The sequence below is a fragment of the Streptopelia decaocto genome (genome assembly GCF_964273445.1).
Source record: "Streptopelia decaocto genome assembly, chromosome: 9".
Lineage (NCBI taxonomy): Eukaryota > Metazoa > Chordata > Aves > Columbiformes > Columbidae > Streptopelia > Streptopelia decaocto.
This window is the reverse complement of record NC_138664.1, coordinates 1401058-1415374: the sequence shown is the minus strand read 5'-3', so window position 1 is coordinate 1415374 and position 14317 is coordinate 1401058. Positions and strand designations below refer to the sequence as shown.

At 37.7% G+C, this 14317-nt stretch overlaps 1 protein-coding gene across 2 annotated transcripts in view; it reads left to right on the top strand.

The window, feature by feature from the left end:
* DMXL2 (Dmx like 2) overlaps positions 1–13815 on the top strand; it is a 48246-nt gene extending 34431 nt beyond the window's left edge. Inside the window, exons 28-44 of one of the 2 annotated variants that reach the window (XM_082061492.1) lie at positions 410–658; positions 2226–2407; positions 2753–2883; positions 4208–4293; positions 4533–4734; positions 5063–5180; positions 5983–6045; positions 6442–6528; positions 6608–6729; positions 7484–7622; positions 8210–8270; positions 8357–8484; positions 10002–10079; positions 10699–10790; positions 11331–11383; positions 12487–12704; positions 13423–13815. In XM_082061492.1, the coding sequence (XP_081917618.1) occupies positions 410–658; positions 2226–2407; positions 2753–2883; positions 4208–4293; positions 4533–4734; positions 5063–5180; positions 5983–6045; positions 6442–6528; positions 6608–6729; positions 7484–7622; positions 8210–8270; positions 8357–8484; positions 10002–10079; positions 10699–10790; positions 11331–11383; positions 12487–12704; positions 13423–13632 (2219 nt within the window). In that variant the 3' untranslated portion in view covers positions 13633–13815. Of the gene's footprint in view, positions 1–409; positions 659–2225; positions 2408–2752; positions 2884–4207; positions 4294–4532; positions 4735–5062; positions 5181–5982; positions 6046–6441; positions 6529–6607; positions 6730–7483; positions 7623–8209; positions 8271–8356; positions 8485–10001; positions 10080–10698; positions 10791–11330; positions 11384–12486; positions 12705–13422 lie in introns of those variants that run through there. The other variant, XM_082061493.1, reaches the window with a different exon arrangement.
* Positions 13816–14317: the final 502 nt, after the last annotated feature.

The following is a 14317-nucleotide window of genomic DNA, read 5'->3' as shown; positions in this document are numbered from 1 at the left end:
TAAATATCTTGCTTGAAGAAGAGACCATGATCTTTAGGATAAACTCAATAAGCTGATAATTTGTCATCCTAAAATGTTTTCCTCCAGTCTGCCTCACCCCCAGCAAAGCTCTTTCTGTTAGCTCTGTTTCTCTAGCACTGTCTTAGCCCTGTGCTTTACTTGGTATAGCTGTCAAAACAGCTACTCTCAGCACCCAAGCATAACTTTAGTGTTTGAAGGTCAACTGTGGAAAGTGTGCAGGGATTCCACAGGCAAGCTGAACTGCCCATAGTATGTTTCATCTGAATAAAACTATCGTGTGGCTACTAGTATACATTTAACATGAAACGGAGAGGTGAAACATTTCCCTTTTTTTCCATTTGTACTCCTACTCATTGAATACAGAACTTTTCCTCTTTTCTCTCTGCAGGTGTGAGTTCACTTATAAATCTCTTAAGTTCAGCTCAGGATGAAGATCAACCAAAGTTAAACATCCTGCTCTGCGAAGCTGTGGTAGCTGTCTACCTGAGTCTCCTTATACATGCCCTTGCAACCAATTCATGTAACGAATTATTTCGACTAGCAGCCCATCCTTTGAACGGGCGGATGTGGGCTGCTGTTTTTGGTGGAGGAGTGAAACTTCTTGTGAAACCTCGAAGGCAGTCAGAAAACATTCCAGGTACCTTGTTCTCTAAAGGGCATACTAACGATTTGCCTTTTATACCTTCCTTCCTTTTAAAAACTAAACCCAAGAAAGCAGAATTTAAGTAGCTACTGGCAAGAAAACTGTCATTTTAATTAAAAAGCAGAAAAATTATTAGTCTTGTGGTTGTCCTTTGTGATGGCACCCAGCACATTTTGAATTTGGCATAAAAACTGTACAGTTATTGTATTGCTAATATTACTATTAGATGCTTACTTATAACAGCTTTGGGGGACTTTATGTCATTATTTTTAGTGAAAAAACAGGGTATGAATTGGTCTTAATACCTATGGTTTTCTGTATGTGAGAGATGAACGTTATTGTTTAATGACTGCAGCAACTTGGAAACAGTATTTCTGAAACCAATTTCTATTGCAAGATAAGATTTCACCTTGCACAAGTCCACAGAGAAGAAATATCAGCTTCATCTGTCAGAAAAATACTTTATGTATCTGTAAACGCCAACTAAAACCAGGAATTTTGCAAAGAGAGATGAGCGTGTTTTAATATATTGCATGAGAAAAAGCAGAAATGGAGATTGAATTCAGGCACTGGAGACAAGGGCAAATACAACCATTTGTCATAGGCTTCACACTGCAACAATGCTGAAAATCATGTCACATAGACTTTCAGAACAATGCTAGGCTTGAAACCGGTGCAAAAATTAGATATTTCATATCTGAAATATTAAACAAAATAGTAACGAGGCAATGCACCATTAGCAGTATGCTCAGCAGATATTTGTCATTCATGGAGTAACTTATTTAGGGAAGTTATTTTCACAAGATGTTACTGCGAATAACTTGTGTGAGTCATCTTCATTTGAGATGTATTCTGTTTCCCTTTAACCTGCAAGCTGCTACAGCTTCTGATGTTTCAGAGGATGGTAATGAAGGTTTGTAAAAACTTGCAGTGTAGATGAGTGTTAGTAGTGGCTTGAAATAAAAAGTTTTTCAAATTCATAGCTCCTTTGTAATAAAGTAAGTGTGATCTTCACTGTTGCCTGGCCAGTAACACTTTGAAAAACAAATTCTGTGTTAATAGGTTGATAACTATTAAGACATTTTAAATCATAACACTTTAAAATAGACTTCAGTTGCCAAAAATCCTCTCTTCTCTATTCAAATTCTCTTTGCTGTCTTAAGAGTTCTTTATCTTATATTTTGAATAATTACTGCTAATTGTGCAGTTTAGTTTAGTGACATTTTCTGTATTTTATTTCTCAATAAACTGTTTTCATTTTTTTCTGGAGAACAGATTTCAGCTAATAGCTTTTTATTGAAAAGCTACATCTCCTGAAGACTTAATCCAGATAATAAAATGTATTTCTCATTATATATCTGATGTATAAATGCCACTGTTATTGAACTTATCATAAGTGAACTCTTTGTATGATTACACTTACTTTATTTAGGCTGGCTTTGATTTCTGAATCAGTAGAAATTAGTACCAATAGCGACGGTTTTAGTTGCTTCAATTATAAAATACCTCAATTTTCGAAGATGCAATATTAATATCAGCTTTTCAAATTACCTGAATTTAGCACCACCTCTTCCATCAGAAGAAATGGATAAACATCGGCGTCGGTTCAATATGAGAATGCTAGTGCCAGGAAGGCCAGTAAAAGACAGCACTGTCCCACCACCCGTACCTGCAGAAAGACCCTCTTACAAAGAGAAGTTTATTCCTCCAGAGCTCAGCATGTGGGACTATTTTATGGCAAAGGTAATTTCAAATGGCAAATGTAAGTTACTGTTCATAAAAGCATGTTTTTTCTCTGTTAAGTTTTAAAGGACAAAAATAAAGTGAAGATTTTGAGTGCCCTTCATAGTAAGCTCGTAAAAAAAGATGAAGAGCCTACAAGCCTATTGCTTAACTTTCAAAGCATGTTTCTTGTCAATAATAGAAATTAACACTTTTCTCCTTGCTACTTGTTTATGCTTTAGGGAAACCAATTTATAGGTTAAGCTGTTGTCATTTAAACTCTGTGATAGTGATAACTATAATAAGAGTTGAATATTGAGAGATCGGAAAGTTGCTTTTCTAGCAGACTTTTATTTTGCATTGCAGCCATTTCTTCCTTTATCAGACAGCGGTGTTATATATGATTCAGATGAAAGCATTCACAGTGATGAGGAAGAAGATGATGCTTTCCTCTCTGATGTACAGATCCAGGAACACAAAGATGCCAATTCTTACAGGTTAGCAGAAGCTGCCACTATTTTAGAATCATTGTGTCATGTATGTACCTTTACTTCCTGACTACAGAGAATACAGATCCTCTGCACTTTCCAGTTGAAGTCAAATAATTTCAGTACCATGGACCGGCTTATCTGGAGCAATAGGATTACAGAAGTGACGAATTCGCACCACAGTAACAGTTCCTCACTTACTTGCCTAGAAAAAACAGATTAGGAAGTCAAAGCTGTGTGGCTTGTGTTTTTTTGGGGGGAGGGGGAACAAATAAAATCCTTCCTATAGGTCAGAGAGGTTCTCCTGCCCCTCTACTCTGCCCTGGGGAGACCACACCTGGAATCTTGTGTCCAGTTGTGGCCCCTCAGTTCCAGCAGGACAGGGAACTGCTGGAGAGAGTCCAGCGCAGCCACCAAGATGCTGGAGGGAGTGGAGCATCTCCCGTGTGAGGAAAGGCTGAGGGAGCTGGGGCTCTGGAGCTGGACAAGAGGACACTGAGAGGGGACTCATTCATGTTCACAGATATCTAAAGGGTGAGTGTCAGGAGGATGGAGCCAGGCTCTTCTCGGTGACAACCAGTGACAGGACAAGGGGCAATGGGCTCAAACTGGAACACAGGAGGTTCCACTTAAACATCAGAAGAAACTTCTTCCTGGTGAGGGTGGCAGAGCCTGGCCCAGGCTGCCCAGGGGGGTTGTGGAGTCTCCTTCTGTGCAGACATTCCAACCCGCCTGGACACCTTCCTGTGTAACCTCAGCTGGGTGTTCCTGCTCCATGGGGGGATTGCACTGGATGAGCTTTCCAGGGCCCTTCAACCCCTGACATTCTGGGATTCTGTGATGTCTCTTTCATGCATTCTTCAAGCCTCTTATTAACCCTTACAATTGTACTGTAAAGGATTTGTATCTTTAATATCTGTGAGACGCTTTGAGTGTGAAAGCTTCTGCCATGAATGCCAAACTCAAGTAATGTCTTTTCTGTATTCATCATGATTTCTCAATGGAGAATTTCAGGAGGTGTTTTAGGGCACTTGTACTTAATTCTCATCTTGCAGAGGCTCATGCATGCCCACCCTTTTACCTGTGGGAAGAGTAAAATAATCTGGGAGCTGTACCAGAGGGAAGGGGAACAGTCTGTTCCAGAGAGGTGCTCTCAGAGGCACCCTTGTGTTGCAGAGCTGATAAACATGTATTTCTCTACCTGTCGGCTAAACCTCAGTGAACCATCTACACAGTTTTTCTGATCTGTGTATTTGGTAGGAGGTGAAAAATATTCTGCAGATAACGATGTTAATCTTGTTTTAACACAACTAAATCTATTCTTTCTATACAGCTGGGCTCTTCTTCATCTGACCATGGTAAAATTAGTTCTGCATAATGTTAAGAACTTCTTTCCCATTGCTGGTCTGGAATTCACTGGTATGTTACATGCTGCTTTACACTTCTGCTTTGTGTACGATGGCCTTCTGTCAGACTTTGCTTTTTAACTTTCAGTTTTAAAATTAAATAATTTAATGTGTTATTTTTTTACAATTGCCAACAAGTACATTTCCTGACAAGATTTTTTTTTTGATGGTTGTATTATCTAGTATTTTTATACACACTGTAACTTAAGTGATGTTTTTGCTAAGCCTTAATTTATTAACATTTCTGTTTAGATCTGCCGGTGACATCACCATTGGGCATTGCTGTAATAAAAAATTTGGAACACTGGGAACAGATTCTTCAAGACAGAATGGACCAATTTGAAGGCCCGCCACCAAACTACATCAGTACTTACCCCAGTGACCTTGGCGTAGGCGCAGGACCAGCTATCCTCCGCAATAAAGCAATGATGGAACCTGAAAATACACCATTCAAGTAAGTATTTTTTTACCAGCAAAACCACATTCCTTGATCATAGAACTACTAAAGACTATTTCCACCTGAAGTTAAAGAGCCAAATGAAGGTTGGCTAGATCTTAGCAAGTCAGCAGACTAAACTGTAGTACTTGGACGTTAGTAACATATTGTGGTTTTTAAAAAATACAAGGAAAAAAGTATCTCTCGATATTTGCCTTGAAGAAATTAGACATTAAACTTTGTTTGTTTTTGTTCAAATTGAAATTTCATCTAAAGTCATTCACTGAGTATTAATTACATTACAGCTTTCTCTTTTGTTTTTTTATTTTCCTCCCATGTCATCCAGATCCAAGGATTCTTCAGCTCTTCCAGCAAAAAGGCTCTGGCATTTCCTTGTGAAGCAGGAGCTGCTTCAGGAGACTTTCATAAGATATATATTCACAAAGAAAAGAAAACAAAGTGAGGTAAACAAAGGATGTAACGTTTTTTTACACGAAAGCTCTATTCGGACTGTTCCTCGGTCTCTTCGGTATTTTAATTTTTCTTTCCACTTTTGTTGGCGTTTCAATTTCCTTTCTTTCATTTAACAGCATTGGGATTTTTTTTAAATCAACATGACCGTCATGTTGTTTATTGAAATACCAACTGAACTGAATAGTTTTAGGCAAGACGTATCTGATCTTACCTTTATGTGTTTGAACACTGTCCAAATAAAGAAACAGAACGTTTGCAATAAGGGTCATAAGTAAATAAATTTGAGGTTTCATGTAATATTTTTTGTGTGTCACATTGAAAAAGAGATCTAAATAAGCTATTATTTCATGTATATGTATATATGCATGAGTAATATATACATATAAAATTAATATTATATAGCAATATATAATATGGGGCTTTATGAATTTTACCAGTTACAACTGTAATGAGTTGTAACTGAAAATTTAAACCAACACATAAGTACCATGGGAAATAAGTATACTGGGTAATATCTTTAAGACTTCCTGTAAGTATGGACTTTGTGTGTGTATTACTCCTCCATTTATTTACTATATCATACATTTTGTGTTCATCTAGGAGGCATTACATTTTAAGTGAGTTTGTTTAGATTCCTGTCTTAGTTTCTGTGCCTTTTATAAAAATTTAAAAATACATTTGTCATCATTTACTGACAGAGTGGCCTTTAAAATCTAGTTTGGAATGTTTCATTCTTTTTTTATATTTGTTTGTGCATGTGTTTTGTGTTTGTGACTGTGTGATGTTATGTAGTCTGTAGAAGATCGTGTGGAGCAGGTCAAACAAAACTGCGTAGCAGAAGATCACAAAACCAAGGTAGTATCCCTTCTCCCAAACCTCTAGCACATTCTTAAAAGTTCTGTGGAACTGGCTTTTCTTTCTCTAACGTGACTAACAGAAGCTCTATGTTCTGTGGAGTCTGTGTGTCAGGCTTTTAATCACTGAATTAACTTTGGATGTCCTGATAACTGGGATGAGTGAACACCTTGTAAATAGTATTGCACACACAGCTTTGTGTTTCTCACACTTAAATATAACGTATTGGCTTCTAGAACACCAAAGAGTATGAGAAGTCTAAAGTTTAGCTTCCTAAACAATGCTGAGGCCACTGAACTTTTCTTGCATGAAATTTGTATGGATTTTTGCAGTCTGAATGTACCTCTACAAAATGGATTTTCATGAGAATTGAAATTCCTTATAAATGTTTTGTAGGTTGAAGCAGATCTTGGCTACCCTGGAGGAAAAGCAAAAATAATTCACAAAGAATCAGATATGATAATGGCATTTGCAGTTAATAAGGTAAGCCTCAAATATTACAGTAAGTATAAAAAAAAGTCTTAATGATAGTTAGTATAAATTTTCTATTTGTGCTGCACAGGCAAACAGCAATGAAATTGTTTTGGCATCTACACATGATGTTCAGGAACTTGATATTTCAGCTCTACTGGCTGCTCAGTCGTTTATATGGATTGGGGAAGAATATGACAGGGAGTCCAAAAGGTAGGATTGTTTCTTTGTGTTTATATTGAGCGCATTGGTTAACTGTGAGTCTGCATAGATAATACCTGTGTAAGCACAAGTGGATCATACCAAAAAAACTTTAATTACTCTTCTTCAGTAGGTTCCAGATTGCTCTACAAAAAAAAGAGTTAGGGAAGGCCAAAGAATATTACTGTCTTTGCTTTACACATGGAGAAACTAAGGTTTTGAGGGGTGTGAGCATTTGGGGCACATCTGCACTGCTCGGTGATGTAAGTCCCATGCTGCATAAGCTAATAAAGGAAATGCTACCTTACAAAAGCTGCAGTTGCATCATTGCAACATGGAGCAGCTGTGGGGCCGAGCCTAGCTGTGTAATGCAACAGCCTCAGTTCCTGTCTCCTCCGTTACTGTGCTGAGAACTGTAGATGTATCAGCTGCAACAAGCACTCATCTGTACCGCACTCCATTGCACAGAATAGATATACATATAGACGTGCAGGTCAGGAGTATTCCAACAATATTCTTCTCAAAAGAGCCTACAGTCCCAACATCTATCTGCCACAGTTAGGATCATCTGTTGAGGTTAAACACCAAAAGCTTTGGAGCATGTTGAAAGCATTTGTACAACATAAGTGCAGGAATTATCAATTCATTGTCTCATTATCATCACTTCTTCTACCCACTACAATTAGGCTCGTACAATGAGATAAGTTGACAGCATTGGCAGCAAAGAAACATTTGTTTAAAGCAGGACAATGCTGTTCTTTTACAGTTCTGATGATATTGACTTTCGTGGTTCTACCACAACACTAACTCAGTCAACTGCACCGTCTTTTGGAGTGAGTCAGATACAACCGTCTTCATCGATGCCATGGTTAGGCAGTGGTCAAACTAGCACCGGAGCTGGTGTGGTAAGTACTTCTGCTGCATGCAGCTCAGGAGACCGTTAGCTTTTAAGTGGATTATTTAGTTGAGAGACCTAGTTTGCGTTAGTCATACTGTTAATTCAATATTGACATAAAAGGCCTACAATGACCAAGACCTGGCCAGAAAGGAGGCCAAACTAAGCATTTTCTTGTATATTATGGCATAGATTTATTGTGACATAGAAAATAATCTCTTTCTTATGGGAGTTTTCAGGTAGGACCTGGAGTTTTCTGGGAACGAAATAAAGGAACAAACAAACGAACAAAGCCAACCAAAACCAGAACAATCCCAAACTTTCAGTTCTTGCATGGGGACTAATATCAAAAGCATGCACATCAGCATGTGCTTAAGTTCTTTGTATAGTAGAATATTAATACTATTTGAACTTTCATGTCTAAACCAGCTCTCATAAATAGGCTTTATATACTATACTGCAACTGGACGCAGTTAGATGCAAATGATGTTAGATTAACAAGCTGGGGGACACTCACCAGGTAGTAGTATAAACAAAACTGAAGAGTGCGTTTATGTCTTTTCTTCAAAACTATTTTTTTATTTCTTTTCTATGAAGCTCATTAAAAGAAATCTGAATAATGTCAAGAGAATGGCTTCACATCCAGTCCACCAGTATTGTAAGTCGCTCACACTTACTAGTACAGAAGAGATAACGTTCTGTGCAATACTCTAGTATTAATGAACATCTATCTTTTAACCTCAGATCTCACAGGAGCACAAGATGGTAGCGTTCGCATGTTTGAGTGGACAAGGCCGCAGCAGCTGGTTTGCTTCCGGCAGGCTGGGAACGCCAGGGTCACAAGAATGTATTTCAATTCCCAGGGCAATAAGGTAAGTACAACATTTAGGGTGTTTCCTTTTTTTCTTTCTTCACAAGGAAACATATGGTTGTGCTGTGACCTGTAAAACAGTTTTAACTGGTGACACACAAAACTGTTAAGATGTCCTAGAAGGAGTATCATTTCATTCACTTTGGCTGCATATGGAAGCTTTGTAATAAACACTCACTCCTATTCTCCTTTCTTTTCCTTCACACTGCTATCCTATATCGCATTTGCTGCAATTTCAGACTGTTTGTTCTCCCTGTTCTGAAATCTCTGTTCCTGTGTGGTGACCTTTTAAAATTAACGTTTGAAAGTGATATTGAGCTTACTTATTTTGTAGAAGCAAACTTGTATCAATCTAGGCACAAGTCTGAAAGTGCTTCACACTTTGCATTCTGGCCAAGAGAAAGTTTTGACCCTAAAGATATATAAATAAGACAGCCTATTAGCTGAAGAATGTAAGTATACACCAGTACAGTGGAGAGCAGAGAGTACAAAGGAGCCATACACTTTGCCCAGAAATGACTCTGTGAGGTTTACGAGATGCAGAAAACAGAGTGGACAAATAAAGAAATTGGGAGGAATACCCACCTTTTCAGTTTCTCGTCTTGCCCATTCTGTTCCTTTAGCAGGTCTTGTCTGCACTTTACTGAGAAACTGTTTAACTTCAGTAGACTTAAAAGACATAAAAAGTGAATTAATGGAGTTTGGACAGGACTGTAAGATAGCTATAAACCAGCAAAAGCTCAACATCTAGGAATAGCTGGAAATACAAACTATCTTCCAGCATACCTATTTTCATGTAGCATAAAAACTCATTTAAACTTTTTTTTTAATTATTTTAAAATAGTGGTTTGATTATGTTTTGAGATACTGCAATCATAGCATCTCATGAGAATCAGTTTTAACTAAGAAATGAAGAGTACTGGTTGTCCCCAGTGCTTCACACGGAGGTCACTCAGGTGGGACTCATGAAATGTGACTAAAAGGAGAAAATACAAAAAATACTTCTTACTATTTCTAAAACATTTTCTAGAATGTTTATAGTTATAGAATATGCTGTATAGAATATACAGTATTGTTATGCGTTTTAGTGAACAAATTTAACTCAGTTTACCATTCATGGTATCGTACAATCCTTCCACAATTGTTCTTATAGTGCTTCTATGGCACGCTGTCGTGCTGCTTACTTTACTAAACATTTTCAAGAAGAGTAATGATGCCTCTGTAAGCTTTAGCATTTAAAATGAAGATTTGAAAGATAAGCTTCCGAAGCCTCCATTTCCAGAAAAGAGTTAGGTATGTAGGAGAGCAATCATTAAATCATCATTAAGCAATCAGCAATGAACTCATTTGGCTTCTAAACTACTTTTCTGTACCCGACAATCGTTGTTGATATTTAATGTGCAGGCAATGGTTTGGTGGTTTAGGTGTTTTTTCCCTGAAGTCAGCTGTTGACTGTCATGAAGTAAGCGCCCAGTAGCCAGTACCTTGTGCTTAATAAATACTGTTTGATCTTTGCAGTGTGGAGTTGCTGATGGCGAAGGATTTCTAAGTATTTGGCAAGTAAACCAAACCACCTCAAATCCTAAGCCCTATTTGGTAAGTACACAGAATCATTGTTGGGTTTGGTTTCTTTTTCCTTTTTAGAGAGGAAATTTAAGTCTTTGAGACTTCAGACACATCAATAGCATCAGAGTTTCACAGACGTATTTTTGATATTGCTGCTTTTTTATTGGCACACTTTATCAAAACAACTGCAGAGCTTCAATGATACATCTTTGGAAAACTAGTTATACAATAACCATAAGCTGCAATGTAATTACAAATACTACTTTAGCATTTACCCTTGATTAAATTAAAAATCAGAGCTCACAGTAATGATTTGTCCTCCCCAAGACTTAGTAAAAATACACTCTTCAATTATTTTTACTGCTGCTTAACAGTACATGAAGACCATGCTTAATTTGAAATTCAGGTTGTTATGATACACTATATTTGGATTTGCTATAGTTCACTTGTTTTAGTGTATTTTTATTTTATAATGGATTTTTAATCCATTGTTCCATTCTCTGATGTTTCAAACTGTGTTGCCCATCAGTTTCTAAACTTTGTGTAACCAACTGTTTGTATTATGCTATCGGTGACATCAGACTGATAGTAACTTTTGATGCAGACTACAGGTAGTAAGATTGCATCTTTTTTGTTTTGTTTTTAATAGAGTTGGCAGTGCCACAGTAAAACCACAAGTGACTTTGCATTTATAACCTCTTCAAGTCTAGTTGCTACATCGGGACAGTCCAATGATAACAGGTGTGTTTAATGAAACAATGAGGAATTTCACCAAAGCTGCCTGTTCATCTCCATTAACTCGCTACTCTTGTGCATTAATGTGTGGCTGACGTTTTAAGGCTCAGTGTTGTAAGCTTGTTTCCCAAATTTAGTTTTTGTGAGGAGTGTCAACAACTGTCAACAACAGTTAAGTAGATTTTTCAAGGTGTATTCCAAATGCAACTCATTTGACATAATGCTGTTGCTGGGGGGAGAAATATTTTTAGCAAAGGCAAGATAATTCTTTGAAAAGAACAACTTCTATAATTTCTTGGTACAACCTAGGACTAGTACACAGGTTAAAGGTAGAAAGTATTGTTCCACTAAGAATTCTGAAAGAGCATAGAAAGAATTAAAGCTCTTAACTCTTTGCATATGCTCTCCAATGACTGCAGAGTCAAGGGCTCCTTGTTCGGTCCTACCTTCTATGTTTTGACATAAAATGTGAACACTTCCCAAGTCGTGTCACCCTGTGAATCACTGAGCATCAGGCCACAGTGACTTGTTGTTTTTTCCCCTCAGAAACGTGTGCCTCTGGGACACTTTGGTTTCATCTGCTAACAGTCTCATACACGGTAAGTACTGCAGTGAAAATTAAACTTCTGCTTCTTATTGACTAAGGAAATAGCACATGGGTGTGCTTTTGGCTAAGGGGAAAAATTTGCACTGGGAACTGGTCTAAATATGCGTTGCACACTAGTGCACACACCAGAACTGGTACTCTGTAGTCTCTAGCTCCATGTAGAAAAGTATGAAGAAAGAATGTCATACACAAAGCTGGTTTTGTGACAGTATTAAGGTCTGAAATATTTGCATACAGTCCTGAAAAAAAAAATTAACAGCTATCTAATGAAGGCTGCATTACTGAACTCTCACATGTACGCAGGCTTTTACTTAAACTAGCCCTTAATATATCCAGTACTCTGTTGAAGGACAGAGAAGACAACTGTAGGTAATAGTAGACGCAATTCATTCTGTCTGTGGCCTTGTCTGTCAGCACCTGGACTGGATTCTTACAAGACCTTTGTGCCTGTTTGACCATGTTCAATAATTTCATCTTTATGTAACAAACTACAGCAAAATTCAGTCACGTTGTGCTATGAAAGAAAAACACATACAAAGGCAAATAGAATATCCTGGGCTTTTTAAAAAAACAAATTCAACCATCATAAACATCTGCAAACAACTGCAGTACTTGAATAAGCCATAGATGCATGCTGAGATTCACATTTTAAAACTAGCAGATTTCACACAAGTTTGGCCTCATTTTAAAGAAATTGAACCAGGGCTCCTATGAAAAATAGGAAATTAGAATATAATAATACATATCTATAAGTTAATTAATATTTATCTTAATGTTCAGCTGTAGTATTTTTTAATTCAAGAACCTAATCTAGGTTAATATGGTGAATTTATTATTTTCTTATTTTTTTAATTTGGGTATGCACCTGTATGCTAAAATAAATTAGATTACATATCATGCTTTCTCGTGCATTAGATCTATATAGCTCTTCTGAGAGCAAAAAGCTGCCAGCTGGTATGACATTACCCATGTGAAATAATGTTATCTGTCAAGTTAGAAAATATTCAGATAACGATTTATAGAAGAAATGCATTTTTACATTGAAAGCTACTTACAATTTCAAATCTCTTACATTCTGACATCTTGCTCCTTCAGCCTTCACTTGTCACGATCACGGGGCCACGGTACTTCAGTACGCGCCCAAACACCAGCTGCTGATCTCTGGCGGCAGGAAGGGATATATCTGCATCTTTGACATCAGACAGAGGCAGATCCTCTCCAGCTTCCAAGCACACGAATCAGCTGTGAAGGCCCTTGCCCTGGATCCTTCTGAAGACTATTTTGTCACAGGCTCAGCAGAAGGTAACATGAAGGTAAGATATGGGAGGACTGAGTTGCATAGGAGAGTATTTAGCACGGTAAATAGACAGATGAATGTGGTAACAACGCAAACAAACCCCCAAACCTACATTTGGGGTAGAGCATGCTTGCCTTATGTTAATAACGTAAACTGAACCATGTCCTTCTGAAGCAAGTAGGTTTTGTTCTCTGCTAAAGAAGATAAACCAGTTTTTTCTTTAAGCTGTGTGACTGAATTTCAGGTTGATAAAGCAAAGTATATGATTGTGAAATCTTGGCTTATTTCTCTTAAAAATGTTCTGGTTTTACCTTTGGATATTTTTCTAACACAGGAGGCGCTCAGTAACCTCAACATCATGTAAAGTTTCTGTAACACCAAGTTCTGGTATTTTGCTTGATGCTGTAGCCCCAGACGGCTACTGAGATGCCACAAGCAGTAAGAAACAAACAACAGTAACAAAACCCCACCAAACGGAAACACAGTCCCTGTTTCAAAGGGCTTGTTTCCTGAATAGGAAAGGAGGGAAATACAAGACCATGGTAAAGAGAAGGAGAAAGCAGTTTCTTTCCTTACAGCTGGACCTCTTGGACTTGTAATTGTTGCTAATAAGGAACGAAAAATACCCTTTATCATTGCTGAATAGGGTTTAAAACAGGAATCTGAAACAATAGGGAAAAGATACAAATCCTAATTTTAATCTCCTTTTGTCATTTGCTATTCTTTTGATACAGGTGTGGAGACTGACTGGCTATAATTTAATTCATTCGTTTAAAAATGAACATGCTAAGCAGTCCATTTTCAGAAATATTGGTGCTGGAGTCACCCAGATTGAAACTGTGCAAGGCAATCGGATCTTCTCCTGTGGAGCAGACGGCACGCTCAAAATGAGGGTTCTTCCCAGTGCTTTCAACATACCCTCCGGCATTTTTGACATTCTGTAGTGGTGTGGGAGCTAATCCTGGGTTCATATAATGTCCCTTTAAGTGGCTAAAATCACCATGATATGCACTGTGGAAAGGAAACATCCAGTTTCCTTTCAAGGCGGTTACTGCAGCATCAAGTATTATGGGGGAAAAGATTACAAAAAAAACTTTAAAAAATCATAAAACCAAACCTCAACACTTTTCAGCAGGTGTATTTTGAGTATGCCCATAAGGATCACTGGGGTGGAAATGCATGTACTGTATTGTAAAAGTAAAGAATTACACCCAGTACGGTCTACAGTCCGAGGAGGGGTTATTGCTCAGTAACCCCCCAAGCTGCATTTACTAAGCGTATTGTAAAGATTCTGACAGTTGTCAGTCACTTAACAAGCACTGTGGCTTTACAAGTCAGTAAGCATTTCTGATGTGATTCCAGTTATTTTTATTCCAGTTATTCCCACTAATTGAAGCATGTGTACAACTTCTCATTGTAAAATAGTTCAGTTTTAATTAAGGGTACTCAGTGTATTTGATTTTTGCGAGAAAGTGTAATGGATGCAATGCCGTGGAAAATGTGCAATCAAGAACGTACTGTGTAACACGTATCATTTTATGCTGAGGGGTTTTTTTCCCAGTTGGTATTAATACACCGTTGATACTGCAACTTGCACATCAACACACTTCTAAATGCGATGCTTTTAAT